The sequence below is a fragment of the Silurus meridionalis genome, chromosome 15 (assembly GCF_014805685.1).
Source record: "Silurus meridionalis isolate SWU-2019-XX chromosome 15, ASM1480568v1, whole genome shotgun sequence".
Lineage (NCBI taxonomy): Eukaryota > Metazoa > Chordata > Actinopteri > Siluriformes > Siluridae > Silurus > Silurus meridionalis.
The window spans coordinates 14,133,590-14,159,076 of NC_060898.1; the positions used below are offsets into that span (position 1 = coordinate 14,133,590).

A 25,487-nucleotide genomic window follows, 5' to 3' on the forward strand; every position below is an offset into this window, starting at 1 on the left:
TCCTAACACAACCCTCCCCATTTATCCGTGCTTGGAACCTGCACTAAGAGTGCACTTGCTTGTGCAACAGTAATGGTTGGGTTCGTTGGGTTAATGCAGTACACACCTTAATTAATTTTTTATACGAGGTCATTAAAAAAATACTAGATTGACATTTTGTATAATATCACAATATCTTTAATATGTTCCTGAAGCTTTTTCTAGAATAAATCCAACGACTGCTTATGGTGTGGCGCTTATTTATGACATAATTACTGTTGTGTGACGTCATCGCTGTGCGCCCTGAACAAAGAAGCGCCTGTTTAGAAGAAGGCGCAGCTGGACAAGCTACTGGCTGATTGCACTAAACTAAAATAAGGAGAAGGAAATAGATGTGAAACAAGAGAGTAATCTATAGGAAAGATAAGTGTGAGTGTGTAAGTATGATGGAGGCTGAGAGCTCGACCCCGGAGGAAAGAGGAGTGAGCGCGGCGCAGAAACGAGCAGAAATCCGCCGTAGGAAACTCCTAATGAACTCCGAGCAGCGGATGAACAGAATAGTGGGTTTTAGTAAAAACGACGCAGAAAATAGCGGTGAGAAATAAGCTTTATAATTCTTGTGTCTGCTTTTGTTAGCGGGTTAATCTACACACAGAACTTGTTTGTGGTGCTGCTGTGGTGGACAATGAGTCAGGCCTGCTTTGTTTGTGCATTAATAATTAAAAAAAGGGCTGGTGGTGACCGTACTGCTCAGACGCACCTGATACAGCAAGAGATGTTTAAAAATCACCAGACCCTTGATGTACTATTGAAGAAAGCCACGACCTCTTGTCGGTGACTGACTCTAGCCCAAACGGGTCCTGTTTCAGAAAATCGAGACAATTTTTCTAATAATTATATATATTTTTTGCATTAGGAAAAATGACGTGCACATTTGTAATCTTTAATATACCTTCTATAAGTCATTAGAAACAAAAGCTGCCACTCATTGTATCATGATCCAGCTTCCTAAAATCGCTGGGATATGCAAAGAAAAATTTTACTGTGCTGTAATGTACGTGTGACAAGTAAAAATGTTTTAAGATGCTTCTGATCATCCACTCCATAATTCGAATTTAGGTTTCCGAGTGTTTACAGAAACATCTTAAGAACAGAAAAGGTTCTGTACAGTTTGTATATATTGTAACTTTACATGCTCACTGTGTGCGATACCGTATGTATGCAAAAAGTGATTAGATATCATTCTGATTGCTTGCTTTAAAACTTGTCTTGACACTGCTTACAAACAGATTTTTTCTATCTGCAACATTGTTCTAAAACCTACACAGTTTAGGGAAAAAAAGAACATGTATACATGTTAAATGAATAATGATTATTTTTACCCCCTGTGTGGTTTACTCTATAAATCAAGAAAACGTTATTGGAAAGTACATTTGCGGAGGTTAAGAAAATTAGGGACATGCTAGTTCATTGGTAAAGACGTTTGACTTTGGCTCTAAAGGTCGTGAGTTAAAATCCCAGCCACACCAAGCTGCCACTTCTGGGCCCCCAAGCAAGGCCCCTAACCCCATAGCTGCTCAGTTGTATGAAGGATATAAATGTAAGTCGCTCTGGATAAGGGCATCTGCCAAATGACTTAATGTAAATTTCCTCTTACTTGTTTTCTTTGCAGAAGCTCAGCTTGCACCGGAGCCCCGGTTCCACCTGGACTTGGACAGGAACGAGTGCTTCTCCCCCTCTGTGCCCACTAAAAGAGTGTCTCCATTTGTCTCAGAAACTCGGAGCGAGGGACTAGTGTTAGATGAGAGGAGGGATGACGAGGGTGAAGAAACCGAACGGGGGGTTCGGCTTAGACCACGGGGAGAGACGTCGAGCGAAGAACGAACTCGTTCTCCTCGCAGAGGCCTAAACACCTACCTGTCTCGCTTTGATGATGCAATGAAGCTGCGGGGTCAACTGACCAGTGAGAAGGTGTCACAGGAGAGCACAGACGTGGAAGAGCTCGACGTTTTTCGCTTTTCCGGCTGTTTGGCAGCGTGTTGTTAGCCGTGTGTGTACGGGTATTTGTCTGTAATTACCTGGTGAGAGTGATGAACACATTTACATGCGTTATTAGACAATTGTCTCAAGCTACAAACATGTTTCGTTAATCTTAAGTGATCAGTTGTCTAATTTGTTCTTTTTCTGTTTTGGTTTTGGTTTGTAGTCTATATTTGCACCATTTCTCACCCTGGAACTTGCTTACATGGGCCTATACAAATACTTCCCAAAGGTGAGACTAACGGTGAATGAACAGACAGACAAATGGGCAAACAAAAACTCAGAAAACAGCAGTCTATTAAAGACATATTGAGGCCATTACCTAAACCCCACCCACATTAACATACAGACAGGGTGTTGTAGATTTTATGTAGCAGGGATGTTAGTGATGAAGGTCATAAGATGGTGGTTGGGAGATTGAGTTTAATTATACACATTGCCAAAAGCACTGTTAAACAATTGAAACTGTATATAAAATCAGCCTATAAATACATACACGTAAAGCAGAATAAACGCTAGTTACATGCACTGCACTAATGGCATTAATATGTTCAGTTAGTGTTGTCGTTATATGAGAAAATTTTGCCTCTCTGTACAAATCGCCCACAATGCTGATTGTGCCCTTTTTGTATCCACGTCCAGGTGGACAGGAAAATGAAAACAACAGTCCTCTCTGCTGCGCTGCTCCTCTCCGGGATTCCAGCTGAGGTGATTAATCGCTCGGCAGAAACCTACAGGAGGATGGGAGACGTTTTCTCTGACCTTTGTGTTTATTTTTTCACCTTCATCACCTGTCACGAGATCATTACAGCGTTCTCTTCTCAGTCCACTTAATACACGCACATGCTTTATACAACCACGCAAAAATATTTGTACACACGCTACATACTTTAGCGTGTTGATTCCAGTTAACTTCAGTGTTCCAGTCTTGCTTTGAATACGTTCTCTGTTTACCAGTGGAGGCTCTTTAAAAAGGAACTTTTAACAGACATGCCAGTCATGTGATCGAATTTTAATCCTCCATTTTTACTGCTTAAGGAGCACTACTGCTCAATGCTAATGAAATTGTAGGCTAGCTAATTAGCATGATAACTAGTCAGCAATCTGTACAGAAACTGTATATGAGGCTTCAGTACCATGTCCTCACTGTGGTGTGTCTGCAACAATCCTATACACTGCACACTACACACTTCTCTACCTAATACTTAACAGGTATTAGAGGAGAAGTTAATTGTGTTTGATGGAATGTAATTTAAGATGTTAAGTGTCATAGAGTTTCCCACCTCGTCGTGTTGCTGGATTATTTGTGATGTGACTTTTTTTTGGAAAATATTTTGGAACTTTGTGATTAAAGTTATTTATGTTGCTTTCTTTTACTTTATGTAATTTATAAAAGTATAAAAAAAACTGCTCCCCGGTATTGCTAAATAAATTCATTATAAGACCATACGTGAACAATAAACTTCAGTAGACTGTTCAGGAATTTTGGCCCACTCTTCTTTGCTGAATTGTTTTAATCCAACTACTTTGGAGGGTTTTCAAACACGAACAATTTACGGTTGTTCCACCGCATCTAAATTGGATTTAAGTCCAGACTTGACAAAAACCTTAATTTTGTTTTATTGAGCCATTCAGAGGTGGATCTGCTGGTGTGTTCTAGATCATTGTCCTGCTGCATAACCTAGGTGCAGTTGAGCTTGAGGTCAGAAACTAATGATTGGATATTCTCTTTCAGGATTTTTTATTTATTTATTTTTTGGTAGAGTGCAGAATTCATTAGTTTAATCAATTGTGGCAATTTGCCCAGGTCCTGAAGCTGCAAAACAGCCCCAGACCATCACACTACCACCACTATGTTTCACGGCCTCTGATGCATACATTTGACTCGTTTTGTCTGACAGACGATTGTGTGTGCTCACTTTACAACCTGTAAAGAAATAACAACATTCATACACTTCTTAGTAGTAACAAGTACTGACTCCACATTGATTCGAATCAAATTTGTAGGTTGGTTTCAATTTGACCAAAAATTATTTAAGAATAAAAAAAAATAAATCACAGGTGTGTGGTCACATCTGTTCGTCAAATACCTGACCCTACAGTAGTTTGTTAAGTGTATTATATGCTTGGTATAGGTTTTCCTGCACCATCTGTGGTCAAAATTGAAGTAAAATATAAAGCAAATTTTTTGTAGAATGTTAACAAGGCATCTATAGTGATAAAGAGCTAACTGCCCAGCACACAAATTAAAATCTTTTTAATCTTAACATTATTCATTTATATAGTTTGCGTTAGAGGTTTGCACATGTTGGAAGTCTTGTACTTACGCCCTTACAATCAGCAACCAACTGCTAAAGGACACTGCTTTACACACACACATGCTCTCATCTTTGCACTCAAACTATCATCATTGCTGGAGAGCGCCTCTCACCCCTGTATGTAACCGTTACATCGTTGAGCAGCTCCTTCAGTGACAGACTGTTACATCCTAAGTGTCTGAAGGAGCGATACAGAAGGTCTTTTCTCCCTGCTGCTATTAGACTTTACAATCAAAGCTGCTCCCAGTAAAACCAGTCACCAAAATACACGTTGTTACTTTTTAGCTGTGCAATAACATTATATGTTATATGTGTGCAATATTACATGCAACATGTGCAATATAACCTGCAATATGTGCAATATTACCTGTGTGAAATACTATCTGGAATGCGTACTTTTTTCTTCCCTTATTGTATTTATACATTGTACTGTGTATATACTGTATATTATAGTATGTATATATTATTTTAATATATTTGCATTTATTTTTATTTCTTTCCTTTGCTGCTGTAACAAATAAATTTTCCCACTGTGTGACGAATAAAAGTATATCTTAGCTTATCTTATCTTATCTTATCTTATGCTCAAACACAGATAGAGAAAGAAATGTTGAGATAATTTTCAGATTATTGTAATCGTCAAGTATGTGTTACGATATCTACAGCAACTCATCACAAGATGCAAAGGCGTCAAACTGCAAAACATACTGTTGTTTCATTGTCTTTTTATATTTAGAACCTTGTTTTTGTACCTACACATACACCTGTTTTGCTATTTCTATTATTTAATGCCAGTGTGTTACACTAGAGTTGATGTAAACTTATAAAATCCCAAAGTACCGCCTTTTCTCTACTATGGATCTGGCAGTGTTTATGTATTATAGAGACTCACATAATAGAAAAGATATTTTAGTAGCAAACATATATAGTTTACTCTTGTAGTGAAGTTTTACTCATAGATGATGTATTAAGGGTATACATATAGAGGGGCTATAGCAATGCATGGACATTTTTAACACACACACAACCTTTTCAACGACGTTCTGGTAAAGGTTTTTATTTAATCTCACCTGCCACCAAGGAATGAGCAGCTATTAACATAAGTAAAATAATGTAAACTGATTTGTAAGATGATTCCAGGCCTTTTAGAAACAATAGGGCAGATTCCCCTCGATGAAAATTGTACACAGAGTAGGATTTAAACCATGATCGAAGAATTTTGAAAAATATTTTATATTATATATTATTATATTATATTATTGAATGATCAAGCACCCAGACAACCTGCTGCATGAGCAAGCGCAATATAGTTGCACTTATATTGTGTATTTTTTTAACCACAGACAATGCCGGAATTTTCTGGATGTAGAAGAAAAGGTCTGGGTCAACAAATTGACAGCGTCACAATGATCTAAAACAAATCTGGACAAAATTTGGAGGAATGATAAAAATGAATACAGTACAAGCATTTTCACGTGTTATTGCAACCTTTCACCAGTAAGTGGCACTGTCACTGCATATGTTGATCATTGTCCTGTTTACTTTCAGTGACTAAAATCGTTGCTGAAATACCCACTTCCCGTTTGACTTGTTAATCCATTATTTGTGAGACTTACTCAAGCCTAGTGCGACGCCAATGCCCTGGGGGCGCTTTGGTCCTGTCTGTTCAGGTTGTAGTACCTCCAGGTGGCAGTATTTTATCTTCAGTCGGTTTTCCTATTCACGAAATTAACACCGACGAAGAAAAACCGGAGGCGGAAGTCAGGAAAGAAGAAACAAGAGACGTTGTAAAATAGTTGAGCAGTTTACAGACAGTATGGGACGAGAATCTCGGTGAGAAATTTGTAATTATATAAATCATTTATAAAGCTGGTTACCTGGTGATGAAAAGATAGTTTGTGACTCGCGGATAGAAAGAAATATAATTGTAAATTAATGTAAGCTAACACTGTTAGCTAGCGGGCAAATATTAGTGAATTAATATTAGCGGGCTTGCTAACTAACCAGCTAACAGAAGCCAGTGTTATAAGTTATTCATTAATAATAATTATTAATGGACAGTTATTAATGCTGCTTAAGTCAAGTTTGTCTCTTTAATGAGAACCTTATTGTCTGCTTCAGTGAGCTATCTAGCCATCTGTGTTTGGGTACCGTCACGCTGTGAGAGACAGTGCGCTCCCATCAAATCCTGAATATTATTATTATTAATAATTATAATACAAATATAATACTGTTAGTAACGTATAACCCTAGTTTTTCATTTTCCCTAGGATAAAAATCAACCCTGCCCAATACTGAAATAATAAAGTTTTTTTTAATGAGTGTTTAAGCTGCTGTTGTTTACAGTATTACTGTGTTAATTGCAGACATTATAGGAAACGCTCATCATCTCGAGGGCGCTCGGGAAGTCGCTCTAAAAGCCGCTCGCCCGATTCTAAGCGTGCCAAGAAAGAGGACCGTGCACGTGACCGGGGGCGCAGGGAACGAACACGCAGCAGAGAGAGGAGGCGATCACGATCCAGGGACCGCAAGAGACAGAGGTTATACATCCTCACACACACACACGTTATTCAGTGTCTCTTTCATCCCTATGCTTTCTGTAAAACTGTACTTGTACGTGCCTAACAGGAGGTCTCGGAGTCGTGAGCGTAAACGCTCCAGAAGTCGTGAGCGCAGGAGGTCGAGGAGCCGCAGCAAAGGACGAAGGTCAGACGTCTATTAATAATAATAATAATGAAAGAAACAATGCGTAATCTCTTGAGTTTGCTTGTATACTGTTTTTGTGGTAACTGGAATGTTTGTGTGTGTGATGCAGCAAGGAGAAGTCAGATGGGGCAGAGCAGACAACAGAAAAGAAGAAGAAAGAGGAGAAGGAGGAGGAGCGAGTGGAGGATGTAAAAATAAATTTTTTTATTTTTTTGTGTATCTGACTGTGTGCAGGTTTGCAGTAGCTAACTGTATTATCATAATACTAACTAATGAATGAATAAATCCACAGCAGGACTTTGACCAGACGACACTGGAGGAAGAGATGAGGAAGAGGAAGGAACGGGTGGAGAAATGGAGGGAGGAGCAGAGGAAGAAGGCCATGGAGAACATTGGCGAGATCAAAAAGGAGCTGGAAGAGATGAAGCAGGGCAAGAAGTGGAGCTTGGAGGATGACGATGGTGTGTATGTGTGAGATAAACGTGTGGCTCTTCTCTAATGCAATATTGATTGCATCCAGTAATAAATGTGTTTGTGTGTAGATGATGATGATGAAGGTCCGACTTTAGTGGATCAAGAGGGAGAGGAGGATGAGGAGAAGGAGGGGAAGGTGGAGGAAATGGAGATGAAGGAGGAGGAGGGAGGGGAAGAGCTTGACCCCCTAGATGCCTACATGGAGGAGGTGAAGGAGGAAGTGAAGAAGTTCAACATGGGCACCATGAAGGGAGGAAATGACAAAGTGAGACACACAAGAACACTGATTTAAACTCCAACATGGTTTTGTTGATGTGCATTATGTGTTTGTGTGGGAAAGAAGCCATGCTGTTTTTGTTGTGATGAACAAGTTCATGCCATGTGAAATGACACAGTGTTTCGATTGTATGTGTGCAGAAAGGAGGTATGACTGTAACGAAGGTGGTGACGGTGGTGAAGACGAAGAAGACGCCTCACACCACCAAAAAGAAAGGAGAGTTAATGGAGAACGATCAGGACGCTATGGAGGTAAAAGCCATACACAGTTGTGTGGGTGTGTAAAGATACATCACTGTGACAGTAAAGTTAGCCTATAATGTGAATGGTGTCTAAGATCGAAGTCTTTATTGAACACAGAACGAATGAAACTCATGAGAGTTTGTGTGTGTGCATGTATAGTATTCTTCAGAGGAGGAGGAAGTGGACTTGCAGACTGCTCTCACTGGCTTCCAGACCAAACAGCGAAAAGTTCTAGAGCCCGTCGATCACCAGAAAATCCAGTACGAATCCTACCGCAAGAATTTCTATGTAGAAGTTCCTGAACTGGCCAAAATGACACTGGAAGGTACGGTATAGTGTTTTTTATGTCTGTACTGAGTCAGTAACAGCTGGAACCAAATTCCTTGTGTGTGTCAACACACATGGCCAAAAAACCAAATTTTGATCAGGTCTACACTTATAATCAAGGGTACACAGAAGAGTATTGAACTGACTGTGTGTTTCAGAGGTGAATGAGTATCGTCTGGAGCTTGAGGGCATCATTGTGAAGGGAAAAGGCTGTCCCAAACCCATAAAGGCCTGGGTTCAATGTGGAACCTCCATGAAGGTCTTGAATGCACTTAAAAAGTAGGTATTTCACCACTGGCCCTGTTTTTACGTTTCCACTTTTTGTTTAGTCGCCTAATTCTAAAACATTTTGTGCAGGAAAGTGTAAGATTAAGTCGACTAAATGCAGTATTTTAATAATAGCAGCAAAAGAGAAAATAAATATTTGATGACTGGCACACGGTTTGAAATAATTTATGAAACGGTATATGAATGTGTATGTGTGTCTTTCAGACATGACTACGAAACCTACACCCATCCAGGCTCAGGCCATTCCCGCCATCATGTCAGGACGTGACCTCATCGGCATTGCCAAAACAGGAAGCGGGAAAACCATCGCGTTCCTCCTGCCCATGTTTCGCCATATTTTAGACCAGCGGCCTCTAGAGGAGGGGGAGGGGCCTATCGGTATACACATACACGCACTAAATACACAGGTCAGACATTTGCTACATGTTACGTATTGGGTGTTCATGCTAACACGTTTTTCTGTGTCGCAGCGGTGATCATGACGCCGACACGTGAGCTTGCTCTACAGATCACTAAAGAGTGTAAAAAGTTCTCCAAGCCGCTGGGGCTCAGAGTGGTGTGTGTGTACGGGGGAACAGGCATCAGCGAGCAGGTTTGTTTGTGTGTTTCTGTGTCCGCTCATATGATGGATGCAAATGGCGTGTGAAAATAAAGTTCCATTTTTTGATTCCAGGAACACAAAGCAGAATGTTGCATGCATTTAGTGCACGCTCACATTTTTGGCCAGTGACCTATAATAAGCACACTGGTTTGTGGCCCGTGTTTCGAGTGCTGTTTTAATGCTTGTGTGTGTGGTCGTGTGTGCAGATAGCAGAGCTGAAACGTGGAGCTGAAATCATTGTGTGCACTCCAGGTCGAATGATTGACATGCTGGGAGCCAACAGTGGTAAGTGTGACGACCTCAAACCTATTTTGTGTGTGTGTGAGAGTGTGTCTCCTCATTTCTGTGTGTGTATTTATGCGCTCACAAGCATTTCGTATTGCTAAAAGGTTAGCGAGGCCAGTAAGTGATGTCAAAGGATCCTGGTGGCTGAGGATTAAATATGAGTAACTAAGTACTAAGGAAAACATAATGACTTAATTTTTTTGTCTGTATACATAAATGTTTAATAAGTGGGTTAGAGGAAGGTGGTGTGTAACTGGTTTTATTTCCCCCAGGACTGTGTGATTTTATTTCAATCCTTAGCTTGTGCTCCCACACATGCGTGTAATCTGTGCTGTGTGTTTTCCAGGTGAGCACGTGGTGTTTAATGTTTGTTTAACAGGTTGGCTGTGCCGAACGATGGTACGCAAGAAAACAGCAGTAACCTTCTGTCTGTCTTCGAGCCTCATCAGTATTAGTGTTAATGCAGGGTGTTTCTTTTAAGTGTGTTTGCTGCACTGTGTTCACTAATGCGAATTTTACGCTGATTTCAGGACGAGTCACGAACCTGCGCAGAGTTACGTACGTCGTCGTTGATGAAGCGGATCGAATGTTTGATATGGGCTTTGAACCTCAGGTGAGTCGGCACACGCAACACCACTTTAACTGCTTTCAATCAGTTTGTAAATTTTTTTATATAGGACTTGAAATTGTATGCTAGTGTTATTAATTGTCTGGATTTTGTGAGCCTCTCAATCCGTGATTACTCCCACAGTAATGCTTGTATGATGGACAGGCTTTGATATATAATATCTGATATAGATTCTGCTGCTGACACCCTCTGTCCTGATCTAGATCTGGATCTAGAACTGCTGATGGGTGTGATGAGGACACTGAGGTTATGTGTTTGTGTGTTTGTGTAGGTGATGCGCATAATGGATAATGTTCGTCCAGATCGCCAGACTGTGATGTTTTCAGCAACATTTCCTCGAGTGATGGAGGCTTTGGCTCGCCGCATCCTCAACAAACCAATCGAGGTTCAGGTTGGGGGAAGGAGTGTGGTGTGTTCAGATGTGGAGCAGCATGTGGTGAGAATATAGCCCTTTCACACATACACACTTATGCATTACTGTACACTCTGTTTTATATTTTTTCAGTATTTGAGGACCTCTCTCTTCATTTGTCTGTCTCTCTGTGTCAGATTGTGATTGAGGAGGACAAGAAGTTCCTGAAGCTGTTGGAGATTTTGGGTCATTATCAGGAGAAAGGCACAGTGATTATTTTTGTAGATAAACAGGAACATGCTGATGGCTTGCTGAAAGACCTGATGAAGGCCTCGTACCCCTGCATGTCTCTACATGGAGGTAAACACATTCTGAGACTTCAGGTTATTAGTGTTTTGGTGTATAAAGTTTTGTATAAATATGTTGTGTTTTTGTTTTTGTTTTTTGTCGCAGGAATTGATCAGTACGATCGCGATAGTATAATAAATGATTTTAAAAGTGGTGCATGTCGGCTGATGGTGGCCACATCGGTGGCAGCGAGAGGCCTGGATGTAAAGCATCTTATTCTTGTGGTGAACTACAACTGTCCAAATCATTATGAGGACTATGTCCATCGTGCCGGGAGGACAGGCAGAGCTGGAAATAAGGTTAGATGATCATTATAATGTTATACTGTTTATAACAAATGTGAGCACATTACTGAGAATTTTTTTAATTTAATGTTTATGTTGTCATTACATTGCAGTTTTTGTTTGTGGGGGACTGCGATTTTTCGTCTTTGATGTTAACAGCTTTTTTTTTTTAGTCTACCTGCGTAATATGCAGTCTGAGAAACAAAAAAGGCATTGGCTACATATTTTTTTGTGAAAAGATCTAACGGTGTATGCAATTGAATGAAAAATGAATCTCTGGTGTACTTGCATTTGTTTCACTTAAGTTAATGTCTGTAATTTCAGTATTGTTTTTAGCACATCATGTGTCTTGTTTAAGTACAATTATGTACAAGTACAAGTTTTAGTTATAGACGTTTATGTTAAACTTTGAATTTAATTTTGTTTATGTACGGATATACACGCACACACACTAAAAGTTATGTGGATACCTGAAAGCCTGTTGGCACAAATTTGGAAGTACACAACTGTCTAGAAAGACTGATTTCCCTCTACTATAATTTAGGTGCCCAAACTTGTTTCATGCATGACTATGCACCAGAGGACAAAGCAAGGTCCATAGCAACATGGTTTGCAAAGGTTGGTATAGAAGAACTCTAATGGCCTTAAACTCAACCCCACTTAAAAAATGGGATGATTTTAGAATGTTAAATAGATGAGTTGGTGTTTTCCCCCCTGACCTTCTGATTCTGCTCTTGCGGTTTCATAAGCAAATCCCGAGTCAGATTCCAAAATAAAAAGTTTTCCCAGAAGATTGGATGTTGTTATAGTGGCAAGGCAAGGTCTAGAATAGGATGAAAAGTATGTTTGTGATGGTTAAGTGTCTTCATATTTTCTGGCCTGTGTGTTTGTATCTACAGTGCTTGGATTATGGAACTGAAACACCTGGTTTTGGACCAAAATAATTTATTATTGCTTTTGGCTGCCATTTCTTTTTGGGAATGGTGTTGAGCCATTCCTTTGGTAAAACGGTCACTACATGATGTTGGTGAAAGAAACATTTTCTGGCTCACACCTTCCAGACACTCCAAAGTGGCATGATAATATTTAGTCTTACTGTTTCCTTTTCAGACAGCCTTCTCCTGTTGAATGTAGTAAATTCTTTGCCATCATTAACCTAGAAACTTTGGCTTTTGATTCACCATAAAACGTTCTGTCTTAGCCACAGATGTGCCAGTGAGATGGCCACCAATGTTTTGTCTTACTTTGAACTTTCATTATGTCTTGTAGATATGCAATATTTTATGCTACAGCTGTGCTAATGCAACCTTCACATGTGCAATCAATGACGATTGAACAGAACATACATCTGTAGGTGTGAAATTCCAATTCTCTATTGGCCAATGTTATATATGTATGTGTTTTTTATTTTTTGTTCTCAGGGCTATGCATACACATTTATCACAGAGAATCAGGTGCGATATGCAGGTGACATCATTAAAGCCCTGGAGCTGTCAGGATCCCCAGTTCCTCCTGAGCTTGAGCAGCTTTGGGGCACATTCAAGGAGCAGCAGAAAGCGGTAAGACCCTGAGACCACACCCCATAACACCACTCATTCATCAACACCAACCAACGTTTCAACTTTTTCACACCCCTACTGCTACGCATGATGCCACACTTTCACCTTCTTCACCATCGCAATACACTTAAAAACAAAAGACATCTTTTCTACTCAAAGTAATATAGGAATCTTCCAAAATGTACCACCAAAGAAAATACTAGAATATTGATGACACATTTAACTGAAGGACTCCATATAACCAGTGAACTCTGCCATAGTCAAAACTCTGTAAAATGCCATAACATCTCATCATATCCAACTTGATCTTGTCATGAAAATACCCACCAATGCTGGCATGGCATAAAAAAACCAAAACAATAAACAAAAACATTACATAAGGCCACTTATTCACTATCACCACACCCCATAACATCATCTTATCAACTAAACCACACATCTTTTATGTGTCTGTGTGTTTGCAGGAAGGGAAGACTATTAAAAGCAGCAGTGGGTTTTCAGGGAAAGGCTTTAAGTTCGATGAGACTGAACACGCTCTGGCTAACGAAAGGAAGAAACTGCAGAAAGCAGCACTCGGTCTTCATGACTCGGATGATGAGGACACAGCACTGGATGTAAGCGTGAAGATTCAGTGCGGTGTTAATGTTCTGATTAACTGTTGATTTTTCTATCTGACTGTTTGTCCCAAATGAAGGTATCCATGGAAGGTAGCATAAATTAGCACGGTTCTGTGTAGTGTGGGAGTATAAACTGCTAGGTCAGATCCACTAACGTCATGCCACCTGCATGTGTTGTCAGTGTTTTGTATTCATTTCTGATCTGTGTTTAATGATGTGTGGTGTTAAAAGAGGTGTTTGTTCCCCCTCACAGATAGACGAACAGATTGAAAGCATGTTTAACTCTAAGAAGCGGGTGAAGGATCTGGCGGCTCCTGGTAGTGCCGCTCCATCAGCTTCAGGACTCACCGTTACTGCTGCAGGACTCGGTGGTCTCGCTGTACCTTCAGCTGGAAACATACAGAAACTTGAGATTGCCAAGAAACTGGCGCTGAAGATCAATGCCCAGAAAAACCTTGGTGCAGAAGCTCAGGTAAAACTGTTTTTTTTGTTGTTTTTAAAATACCAAACACAAAAAAATGTCTTCTGTATTTGGGATAAAACCAGGCTTTGTACATCGATCCATACATAATTTATCTGAATTTTAGGACGTGATGCAGCAGGCTACTAATGCCATCATGAGGGGTGGCACCATGATTGCACCCTCCATTTCCGCTAAGACCATTGCTGAGCAGCTTGCTGAGAAAATCAATGCCAAGCTGAACTACACACCAATTGAGAAACTAGAGGAGGAACGACAGAATGCTGAACAGCAGGAGAGTGTCAAGAGATACGAAGAGGAGCTGGAGATCAACGACTTTCCACAGGTAAGCACTCACTCACCTTCTTCTTGATGTGAAAGACCTACACCAGACTTCTGATACACTGTGTGTGTGTCGGGGCGCATATGTGTGTGTGTACACATACCTAACTCCTTCTATCCTGTGTGTGTGAGAGAGCTGCATACTGATCTGATTGTTTGCATTTTGTTGCCGTGTAGACGGCAAGGTGGAAGGTCACGTCTAAAGAGGCTTTGCAAAGGATTGGCGAATATTCCGAGGCCGCCATCACCATCAGGGGGACATACTTCCCTCCTGGCAAAGAACCCAAAGAGGGAGAACGCAAGATTTACCTTGCCATCGAGAGTAAGTACAGCCACCCACCTACACATGCACACAAAAGTTATGTTTAATAAATTTTAATAATAAATGAGATGATGTGCATCATTGTATTTCAGGTGCAAATGAGTTGGCTGTGCAGAAAGCAAAAGCAGAGATCACACGGCTCATCAAAGAAGAACTCATACGCCTGGTAATCTTTTTATTTTATTTATTATTAATTTTATCATTATTATTATTATTAGTTAGTTCTAACATGAAGACTGTAAACTTCTAAATGTAAAATTTGGTTAGCAGATGTGATAGTGTTGTGTATATTATGGGATTATTATTTGTGAACAAATAATTTGATGGTTTACTGAAATGAGATTTTAAAGTTAGAACTTTTGCTGTTTTTTGCTGAAATAAAAAAATGGCTAAAAGAGTGCATTACAAAATATTTCTATTTTTATTTGATTGCTTATTAATATTTATTTTCTTCCCTTTCAGCAAAATTCGTACCAGCCGACAGCCAAAGGCCGATACAAAGTGCTATAAACGAAGACTTTGCTGTTTTGTTTTTTTTTTTTGTGTTGTGTTTTACAATATCGTGGCCGAGGTGATCTGTGTTTATTTCTGTGATCAAATGAGCTGTGTGGTGAATCAGCTTTCCGTTCAGTCTCATACGTTGTGTAGATTCTCTTTTACACCAATAAAAGATTTTAAACATAATCCTCTGTGTATGATGTTAAAACATAAATATATTTACTATTGCAATAGCTTTAAAATTTGGTTTAAAATCTGAATAGTTAGCATTTCTTAATTGTTTAAAAGTGTGCCTCGGGTACCTCATACAGGTAAACTCTTGCAGTTATATAAATGTATTTGTAGCTGAAACATTTTAATGTAGGTTCACTTACTCTCTAGAATCATAACTAGTGTGTTCCAGTAAATAGCTGTATGTGAATAAAAGTGCTAATATTTTTTTATAGCTTTTATGTCCACATTTGAAAAGCAGTGAAAATTATTCATTTTTTTCTAAACAAAGCATCAATGAATTTTATGAAGTCTGTGTTATTCTTTTACAGTAAACAAAGTTTGTTTAAAAAAAAAAAACTTTTCTCCTCAAACACTTATAAACTTTTTTTTCAAGATTCATATTTACTTAAAGTTTCTGAACTGATATTTAGTTGTATAACCATTGTTTGTAATAACTGCTGCGTCAAGGCAACTGACTTCTGACACCTTCAGCCCAGGGTGAATACCAGATTCTACAGCTTATGTTCATTTTTTGGTTTTGCATCAGAAACTGCTTTTTTAATCTCACCCTGCGTTTTTTTTTTTTTTTTTTTTAAATATATATATGGGCTTGAGGTCAGGGAACTGTGCTGGCTGTTCCATTACCTTAATAATTTTTGTCTGAAACCAAGCGGTTGCTTGTTTACTTGTGTGTTTGGTTGTTGTCTTGTTAAAAACACCCATTTCAGGGGCATTTCCTCTTTATTAGGCAAAATAATCTCCAAGTATTTAGATTTATTTAAACTGATACATGATTTTTGGTGGTAATATCAATAGGCTTAACACAATGGTATGTAAAACTTCCCCATACCATGATATTTTTGCCTCCATGTTTTAATGTCTTCTTAGTATACGGTGGCTTGAATTCATTACCTGGAGGTTTTTTGAAATACTGTCTATGACCATTAGACCCAAAAGTAACATTAATACTCTAATCTGACCACAGAATGTTATGCCATTTCTCTTTGACCACTTGATGTGTTCCGTGGCAAATTTTAACTGATTCTGCACATTAGTCTTTGGGCTTCTTGCTGATAGCTTAGCTTCAATGAAACTTAATTTGAGATCATCTTTGATTTTCCTAGAGATTATGATTGGCTCGTTTAAGATTAGTTGCTTATTCTCTTTCACATTTTGGGTTTTTGTTGCTATAAAGCATTTAAAATCAATTTAGCTGAGCTTTTGATGTACTTCTTTATACCTTTTCCCCATTCCAACCGTTGCATCAAATTGCATTGTTTCTTAGAACAATGTTTGGAATGGCCATTTTTTTCTTAGCAATTCAAAATGCAATATATTTTATAAAAATGTGTGAAACATGTGCTTTCTTCTATAATAAAGGATAATTAATGACACCTGTTTTTTCAAAGAATGAATAATAATTGAACTCCACACTGGTATTGTTTTGAACATGCTTCTTTCAATGAATGAGTCCCTTAGAACAAACACTATGCATATCATTACAGCTGGGTCAGCTATTTTTCTATTACACTACTGCATCTACAAGCAAAATTATTTGCAATGAACTGCTGCTAAAAACTTTCACAACTACTCAAGGGAAGAATTATTTTCAAATGAAGTTGTGTCTTTCTTGACAGTCCTCAATCAGACAAAAGAAGATAAAGTAACAAGGAAGATAAACTGGTTTCAATGTTTCTCCACAGAGAGAAAATGTTGAAGGAAATGAACCATTTTCAGTAAAATCTCAGGTTTGACAAACTGTTCTGCTTTAGGGTGTGTTACAGAAGAAGTGTAAATAATTACTAGGAATAATAATATACTGTAGCTGAAGTGACAAACATTGACAACAGGTTCAAATGATACATTTTCCTACTCTGCAGTTTAGAGTAAAAGTAAAGTAAATTCAGTAAAGTTTTAAGAATTACGATTAATGTTACATAAAGTTACTGTTCTGATCTAGAGGAGATAGTTACAGAAAATCATAGTTGTATTTCTAAAAATGAAGGTTCATTTATAGGTTCAAAATAACAGGCTTCTTTTATATTATTCAGATATTGGTGTGTATTTGCAAAGATATTGTTTGGCAGAAATATAGGCTATTATTGAAGTGGCTTTTACATAATTCTTCATTTTAAATACAATCTCCTTAAAAGGATGAATCATTGGATCACAATAGTTGGATTGTGTTTAGGTTTTGAAGATATCAACATGTCTTGGTTGGCAGAGAACATTAGGATTATGAAAACAATTTTGTTGTTGTTGTTGTTGAACTGTTTTTCTTTAGATAAATAAAGCCAAATTTAAATACAAAAACTTGCACCATGCATTATTGTGATTTTTTCCTGATATTTACAGGCAGCATTTGTCAAAACAAAGTCAAACACAAACAGGCAAGCATTAATAATTAATAGGATTAATAATTGCATGGAACTTGGGAGTTTTTTTAGCGTTGACTCTAGAGATATACACTGATGAAAGACAGCTTTTCTGTTAATAACACAAAGCAAAATATATTCCCTCTTGTATTTCATAACCATGCAGTAGTTTATTAAGTCAATCCCAAGTTCATATTATGGTCCCACAAGACTGAGGCAGGTTAAAAACATTTTGTTGTGTGTAAGCTGAGTCAGCCACAACTGACTTTGGCATGGAAAATCTAATTTGTTTATCAGGCTTTTTATAAAGTTAATATTAAACCAATCCAAACAAAAAAATAGATTTACAAAGGTAAATTTTTCATATTGATTTGTGTATATTGCATACCAATTACCAGTAGGGAGGTCAACTTTTCTACTGAAGAGCTGTGATTTAGTATTATTTTGCTTCAAATATGCAAGTCCTTCTCTAAAAAACACATCTGAATTAAAACCTGTATATACCTTCCAGCATTGATGGTGCCTTTCCAGATGTGAAAACCTATTTCATAGGCACTAATGCACCCCCATACCATCAAAGATGCAGGCTTTTGAACTAAATACTGATAACAAGCCAGATGGTCCCTCAAGGCAGATTCATGGGACTACAAAATAGTTTTCCAAATGGACTGAGGCAATTTTAAATGAGCTTCGACTCAAAGAAGATGGAGATGAAGGTAGTGTTTCTAGATCATGTTCACATATGGCTTCTTCTTTGCATGATAGACAATTGACCCTCATTTGTGGATGACATGGTAAACTGTGTTCACAGACAATGTTTTCTGGCATTGTTTCTGAGCCCATGCAGTGATTTCCTTATTCTTGTTATAGAATCATGCCTGATTTTAATGCACTGCCACCTGAGGGCCCAAAAATCACAAGCATTGAGTAGTAAATTTCTCCCTTGCGCACTGAGATTTCTCCTGATTCTTTAAAACATTTGATATTTGATATATTATACATGAAGTATTGCAGCACACCTTTGTTCAGTGGTAATTTACTCATTACTGTGACACGTTGCAGCAATGTGCTAATCCTCAATGAAGACTAACCAACTGTCATCTAACGTTGAATTTTCCTGGGTATGTCAGAGTGTAGGCAGTCCGCAGAAATCAATGATGTTGTTTAGTCACCATGTCCTTGGTTAATTGTCTTCACTCCACATTTTGGCTTTACTGATGTCTCCTCTCCACTTCCTGGCTTTCTTGATATTGTCTCCGCTAGACCTTCTAGCTTTGTTAATATTGGTGCCTCTACTTATTAATACTCTACTGATATCAGCTTCTCTTCACCTCTGTTGTTCAACAACATTGTTTTCTTTACAATCATGGCCTTGACCATATTGGCTATTTTTGCTTCCAGACTTTGGCTATTTCTCCTAGGATGTCATCGCTCAGTCTGTTTCTTGACTCTGCTATGACATATCCCTCTTAAGCAGTGCCAGCTTTGAGAACCCTGACAACTGAAGAACATTTTACCAAGGAACCACGGATTGTATCCTGGTCCTGTCTCACTTTTTGTTGTGTCATTTGTGTTATGTGTATTAATACTCTCTTGTTTTATATATACATACGATATAAATTTTTGCTATATGTTAGGGTGTCATTTACACCACTTCTTTTTTTTTTTCCAATTCCCAACTCACTAGGTATAATTTTACTTTTTTTTATGTAGTTTTTTTAGGTAAATTTATGCTACATTGTAAAAGTTGCAAAACAAAACTAAATACAATATAAATTTTCATAAGTGAGAAAGAAATCAGTGACCAAAACCAAGTAAACAAACAAAGTTAACATCTAAAAGTAAATTAAAGTGAAAGGATGGCATTTAGCCTGGCAGAAACACACTAGACTTGGAAATTTCAATATAAAACAGAAATCTGCATTGTAACTTTGGCAGCCATTGTATATAGTTAATCTTAAACTATATCTATGTATACATAGTTGACATATTGCACTTGTATTGAGTTTTGATGATTTATTTTTGAAAAATAAGCATTTGAATAAAATGTTCAAGAGTAAACTCTATAATATGATATAGTTGATTTTTATAATAGGAGAGAAATCAATCACCAATCATCAATCAATTAATTTTTATATTATAATATAAGGGGACTTCAGAAACATGGATGAAAACAATGCTGGGAGATTGTATGAAATACTGCCCTCCTGTATCATAAGATTGAGTGTTCTACATTATAAAATAATCTTCTGGTCTTAATATTAATGATCTTATAATGCATAATGTCATGTGCTTACTCATTTGATAACTGAATGATGTATGTGAATCTGTACACAAAAATAGGAATCTTCTGGATTCTTCAGCTAACAAATGTTTTTAGTAAAAATAAAAAGGGCCAACATTGATTATAAATGATCTCAAGAATGATAATCCCTTAATAAAGTAAACATATAATGAATAGAAAGAAAGTCAGGAGCACATCTCCAGTTTTTCATTAGCATCAGAGTTTATTTATTAAACAAATGTCACCTCACATACTGTATCTTATTCTCACAAAAGCATATCACTGTCCCTACAGTCCTGAAAATCTGCACATGGGAATGAATTTATTACATTAACTAATCTTTCAAACAGAGTAATTAATCTTTCTTGCCCAGTGAGAATATGATTTTCTCACACAATTGAGAAAGTGAAACTGAGTTTGGAACAAAAGACCAGATGTTTTTCTAAACATAAAAGATTTGTCACAACATTCCTAACAAAATATAATCCTACCTGGAGATAGATATAACTCCAGAAAAGTCCATTAATGATCTCTTCCACTCTTATGAGTTATAGGACAATATAAATGACCGATATTTTTGATGATAAGTCTCAAGGCACACTGATGTAAATGAGACGTGGTATATTTAAATAGTGGCGTTTGTCACCCAGAGACAGAGCAAGGGCGTGAGTAGCGCACAATACTGTATGTGGCTTCTGCATTTCTAGATTTTTGTACTTTAAGAATATTTTTGATGCTTATATGTTATACTTATCCTTTCTAGTTTGGTTTATACTGTGTATATGTATGTAGATGTAACATGACTTTTTAATTGTATGTATCCTGTTAAAGAACTATATATATATATATATATATATATATATATATATATATATATATATATATATATATATAACAATATAATTTATACTATATTGTATACTTTACAACACAATTTTTTTTAACTAGAGCTGTAAAAAATATTTTTACATTTGGACAAACAGGCAATTGGTTGTTTTTTTAATCTCTGAAATTCTATTTTAAAGAAGCTAAGTAGACAATATGTATAACTGATAAGCCTTTTGTGCATTGAATTGATAATGAGTTGTTTATTCACAGGAATAACTGTTTTACCTCCTGCCTGCACTTAAATTGAAGCATAATTTTGAGACCTATTATGAAAGGAAAGCAGCTAGTTAGTCCTTTATATCTTTATATATCTTTACATGCTGCTTGTTTAAATTGTCCTTTTTTATTTACTTACTTGGTTTCTTTGAATGTTTGAATTATTTACAGCACTAATTATAAACAGTACTAATTTTTTTAGAATTTCTGATTTACATTAAATGCTGAAAAAAGACTGGTAGTGTTTGTAGTGTAACCAATCCAAATTACAATAGTCTGTAAATAAATAGTTAAATAAACATTAACCAGCCACTTATTAATCTCAATACTAGTTAATTCTGTCTGATGTTTTGGTGCTAAGATTTTTGTGACGTCATTTTTCTGGGTTTAATCTTAAGAGCAATAATTTAAGAAAGTAGTATATGTATGAAAAAATGGTAACGTTAATTTGACCTACAATCATAATAAAATTGTGATTGGAATTTTTTAAAGTGGAGATAATAATGATAATATATAAAAGTACTGCCCACAAATAAAAAACACACATTTCTGCATTAAATATATTGGTACATATCTGTAGATTCAATGTACATCTCTAGACATTCACTGTTTGTATATTTTAACGTAAACATAAAACTAATCTGTGCTGTGATCACTGGTAGGGTTTTTGATTGTTTTTTTTTTTGCATTCTGAAACCACTTGCTATAAGAAATTCTGTTTTTTTTTCTGCAGGAATACTGATGGCCAACATGTCTGGCCCTTTAACCTTTGTTGATATGCAGACCATCAAACTGGCGTTTACATGGGACAGGGTCTTAAGGACGGTCTTGGTGCTGTTTACACTGTCACTTTTTATTTACATTAATATTGTGATGCTGTTCACCCTGCGCAACAAAGCCATCTTCCGTGAGACGCCACGCTACATTCTGTTTACCCACATGCTTCTGAATGACACTATTCATTTATTGAGTGCCTTGTTGCACTACATGTTCGGTTCCTTCTACATTATGATGGTGCGTGCTGCTTGTGCCTGCATTGTGATCCTGTCTGTATCAACATTTGTAAATGCACCGCTGAACCTGGCTGTCATGTCCCTGGAGAGGTACACGGCTATCTGTTTCCCACTGCGGCACACCGAGTTGGCTACGCCGACGCGAGTGTATGCGGCTGTGGCTATGGTTTGGGTTTTGGGCCTCACTGATGTTTTAACTGACGTATTTGCTTTCTTCCTCCTCGCAGAGCCATCATTTTACTTGTCTTCTACAGTGTGTACCATTGCACAGCTCATGGTGGCTCCCTGGCAGCAGGGCAGGAGTGTAGCATTCAAAGTTCTGTTGTTCATTATAGTGGCCGTTGTGTTGCTTTATACATATGTGGCCATTCTGCAGAAGGCCCGCAACGCCTCCTCTAACACCTCTTCTGCCCAGAAGGCCTTGCGCACTGTGATATTGCACTCATTGCAGCTTGGCCTCTCACTCATGTCATTTCTCTATGAGTATATAGAGTCCCTGCTGGGAAGCCTGCCGCTTTCAGTATACTCACAGGTGCGCTTCTTTACCTTCTTTGTAGTTCTGATCCTGCCACGCTGCCTCAGCTCACTCATCTATGGTCTGAGGGACGACACCTTCAGGCCACTGTTCAAACAGAATTTCCTTTACTGTGGTACAAACAAAGTTGTGCCTTTAGTGACTTTTATAAAACACTAATGATAAAACAAGAACAATGAACAATCTTTCTTTGATTTGTATGTGAATAAATGTATACATGTATTTCTGTAGAAACAGTACATACACAAAGGATGGGGTGTTTGTGATCCTGGTAAAGATTCTAATGATTTAATCTAACATCAAAATGTATAATGTGTCCTATGAAATGTAAAAAATACTTTCTCAGTGTACTAATAAAATTAGAGCTTCATTTAAATTCAAATGTATTGGTCACATACACAGTTGCACATGCAATAAAAATTTTTCTTTTAAATGTCTTTTTTTAATTTTTTAATTTTGTTCAGTATATGCTGTGCAAAATCATTGTACAAACTCTAGTACTTTGTGTACTTCTGGTTGAGCGCGGCAATTTTTTTTGTCCAGCATTGCTTGCTGTGGACAAATTGTGGGTAATGGAAATTAGTGCGTGATCGCATCACACTCTGGAGAGCCTGAGTACAGGTTCCTAAGTACCCAAAAGTTTAAATTCCCCATAGCAAGTAAGTTGTAAAATAAACTGACAGACTTACTTCTTTCTTATTAAGGACTTAAATGCCAAAGTACAGAAAACTGTAAACATTCTTCACTGGATTTTGTTAAGATATCTTTATGCTGTTAATTAATATATTAGCATTATTGCTACAAACACCAGCATTTCAGATATCTATTTCCCCTTTATAGAAAATTTCATACAGTAGATGACCTAACCTGCAATTATGTTTTTTTTGGAATTTCTTTAGTGCCAAAGAGAAATTGTATAAATTTTTTTTACAAAAATTACAAGGTGTCCTCCTACAGCATGCTGCATACCAGCTACATGACAGACGCTTCCCTCTTACTCTTTACTATTTGCCCGATCATAACCTTTTCTCATTCATGATTTGTGCCGTTGTGCTGTTAAAATATATAAAATATAAAATATAATATAAATATAATATACATATATGCCAGTTTTGTAATAAATGTTCTTTATTTATAAATACAATGTAATGTAAAACAGACTTACATTTGCATTTGAAATTTGCCACAATGTAATTTTTGTACATTGTTGTAATGCTATTGAATATTGCAATGCTAATGAATTTTAATTGTCTCAAATTATAAGAAAGAAAAACAATTAAATCATGTTTGCAAATATTTGATTCAATTTTAATGAGTTAACTACATAATACATATTTTGGTTGATTGTTAGTCAGTGCACAACCAACCACTGCCTTCATGAATTTAGGGACTTCTGTAACATAGATGAATTTGTTTTTGAGAGATTATACGGAATACTGCACTTCTGTTTCTTTTTTATTTTGATTGCAGTTTTACCTATCATACATTAAAATTGTGCATAAAAAATAATTCTACATTATAAAAGAATTATTAGCTCTCAATAATCAGTGGTCTTATAATGCATATCATATGCTCCCTACTGTATGAGAATACATTCTTATTTATGTAATTTCATGACTAAATGATGTATGTGAGGAAGATGGATTATGCAAGATGGGATTCTTCTGGGTTCTCTAGTTTCTCTCCACCTTTCAAGAATGTACCAGTAGATGGATTCTCTAAGACACATTTTCAAGTGTAAATAAGTGTGTGAATGTGGGTGTATATGGACTGAGTACATCATCAGGGTATATGCCTGTTCACACTCATTGTTTTACGACAGGACAGGATTGTATATCCACAACACTAGCAAGAATAGTACTTACAGAAAGTGAGTGAGTGAATAACTGAGATCCACTAAAATTAGAACTGTGTTTAAAAAAGCCACCAATTAGCATTATCCAGGTTCATTTAGAAAATGTATTCGAATAAACAGTAGCATTCTTCAAAATGAGCTTGAGGTCATTTTAACTTTGTCCACCAGGATGCATCATTTGTGGTTTTCTGTGTCTTATTTGTACGAAGGCGTATGGGGCCAATATGGAATAAAAAAATTTTTTTTTAAGGGAAATATTTGAGAAAAAAACAAAAAAATAAACTCAAAGTTGAAACTCAGAATATTACAAGAAAAAGCTCACTAATTAATGAGAAATAAACAGAGGGGAGATATAAAACTAAAACAATTGGAAGGGGTTCCTATCAAGGATGAAACCCGCATATAATATGACAGCGTATTATGGCTAATATGGGATTTAAAGAATTGGCAGAAAGTTGAAAACTCAGAATTGTGATGCTGTAGTGGTCGTATTAAGTTGTAAGTCAAAATTTTTAGGCTTAAAACTCAGAATATCATGAGAAAAACTCACATATTTTAAGTTTTGAGTTTAAAACTTGAAAATCCCCAATATGATAATCTCATGATTCTGTGCTAAAATAAGTATTTCCTGGTTGTTAAATCCAAGGTAAAAGTAAACCATCTGCCCAACCATGCAAAGTGTATATGCGTTTTTCTCCCTTGATAGAACCCCCCACACACAAATGTTTGAGTTTTAAATACAAAACTTTCAAGTTTATTTCTTGTAAATTTGTGAGTTTATTTCTCAAAAGTTTTTTTGTTTTTTTTTCTCAGACATGTTTAATTTTTTTCTGAAATGTTTCAATTTACCACTTGAATATCTCCCCTTTTCAATTCTTTATGTTTATGTCATCTCAAAATAGTCTGATAGTCATCTTTTGTCCTTTCTAAAGACAAGGATTCTGTAGGATTTAGAAAGGACAAAAGATGACTATCAGACAGGTTTGAGATGACAGGAAAACTATTATAATTTAAATAACCACTCTTTGCAACCAAAGTGTGCAGAAAAGCTAAGAACATGTATCAGGCAGTGGCGGGCGGTCAGGGCCAGCAAAGCCTTCTATGCTGGCCTAAACACTATCAGAAGCACTGACTTACATTTACAACCTAAATTCTAATATT

The 25,487-nt window shown here is 37.0% G+C and overlaps 2 protein-coding genes across 2 annotated transcripts; both read left to right on the forward strand.

Annotated features, from left to right (window-relative positions):
• The first annotated feature begins 252 nt into the window (after positions 1-252).
• Positions 253-3,502, forward strand: camlg (calcium modulating ligand). Its single transcript, XM_046867112.1, is given in 5 exon segments — positions 253-573; positions 1,652-1,993; positions 1,996-2,060; positions 2,186-2,251; positions 2,662-3,502. Coding segments are annotated over 5 exon segments (816 nt in total). The 5' UTR covers positions 253-422; the 3' UTR covers positions 2,854-3,502.
• Positions 3,503-6,014: 2,512 nt separating this feature from the next.
• ddx46 (DEAD (Asp-Glu-Ala-Asp) box polypeptide 46) lies at positions 6,015-15,133 on the forward strand. The gene is given in 24 exon segments (XM_046868228.1): positions 6,015-6,170; positions 6,704-6,877; positions 6,966-7,043; positions 7,153-7,231; positions 7,336-7,504; positions 7,586-7,782; positions 7,935-8,045; positions 8,196-8,361; positions 8,522-8,642; positions 8,856-8,864; positions 8,866-9,029; positions 9,122-9,243; positions 9,459-9,537; positions 10,068-10,150; positions 10,437-10,601; positions 10,715-10,877; positions 10,971-11,164; positions 12,571-12,708; positions 13,173-13,322; positions 13,579-13,797; positions 13,913-14,131; positions 14,305-14,449; positions 14,542-14,615; positions 14,912-15,133. Coding segments are annotated over 24 exon segments (3,084 nt in total). The 5' UTR covers positions 6,015-6,153; the 3' UTR covers positions 14,960-15,133.
• The last annotated feature ends 10,354 nt before the right edge of the window (positions 15,134-25,487 follow it).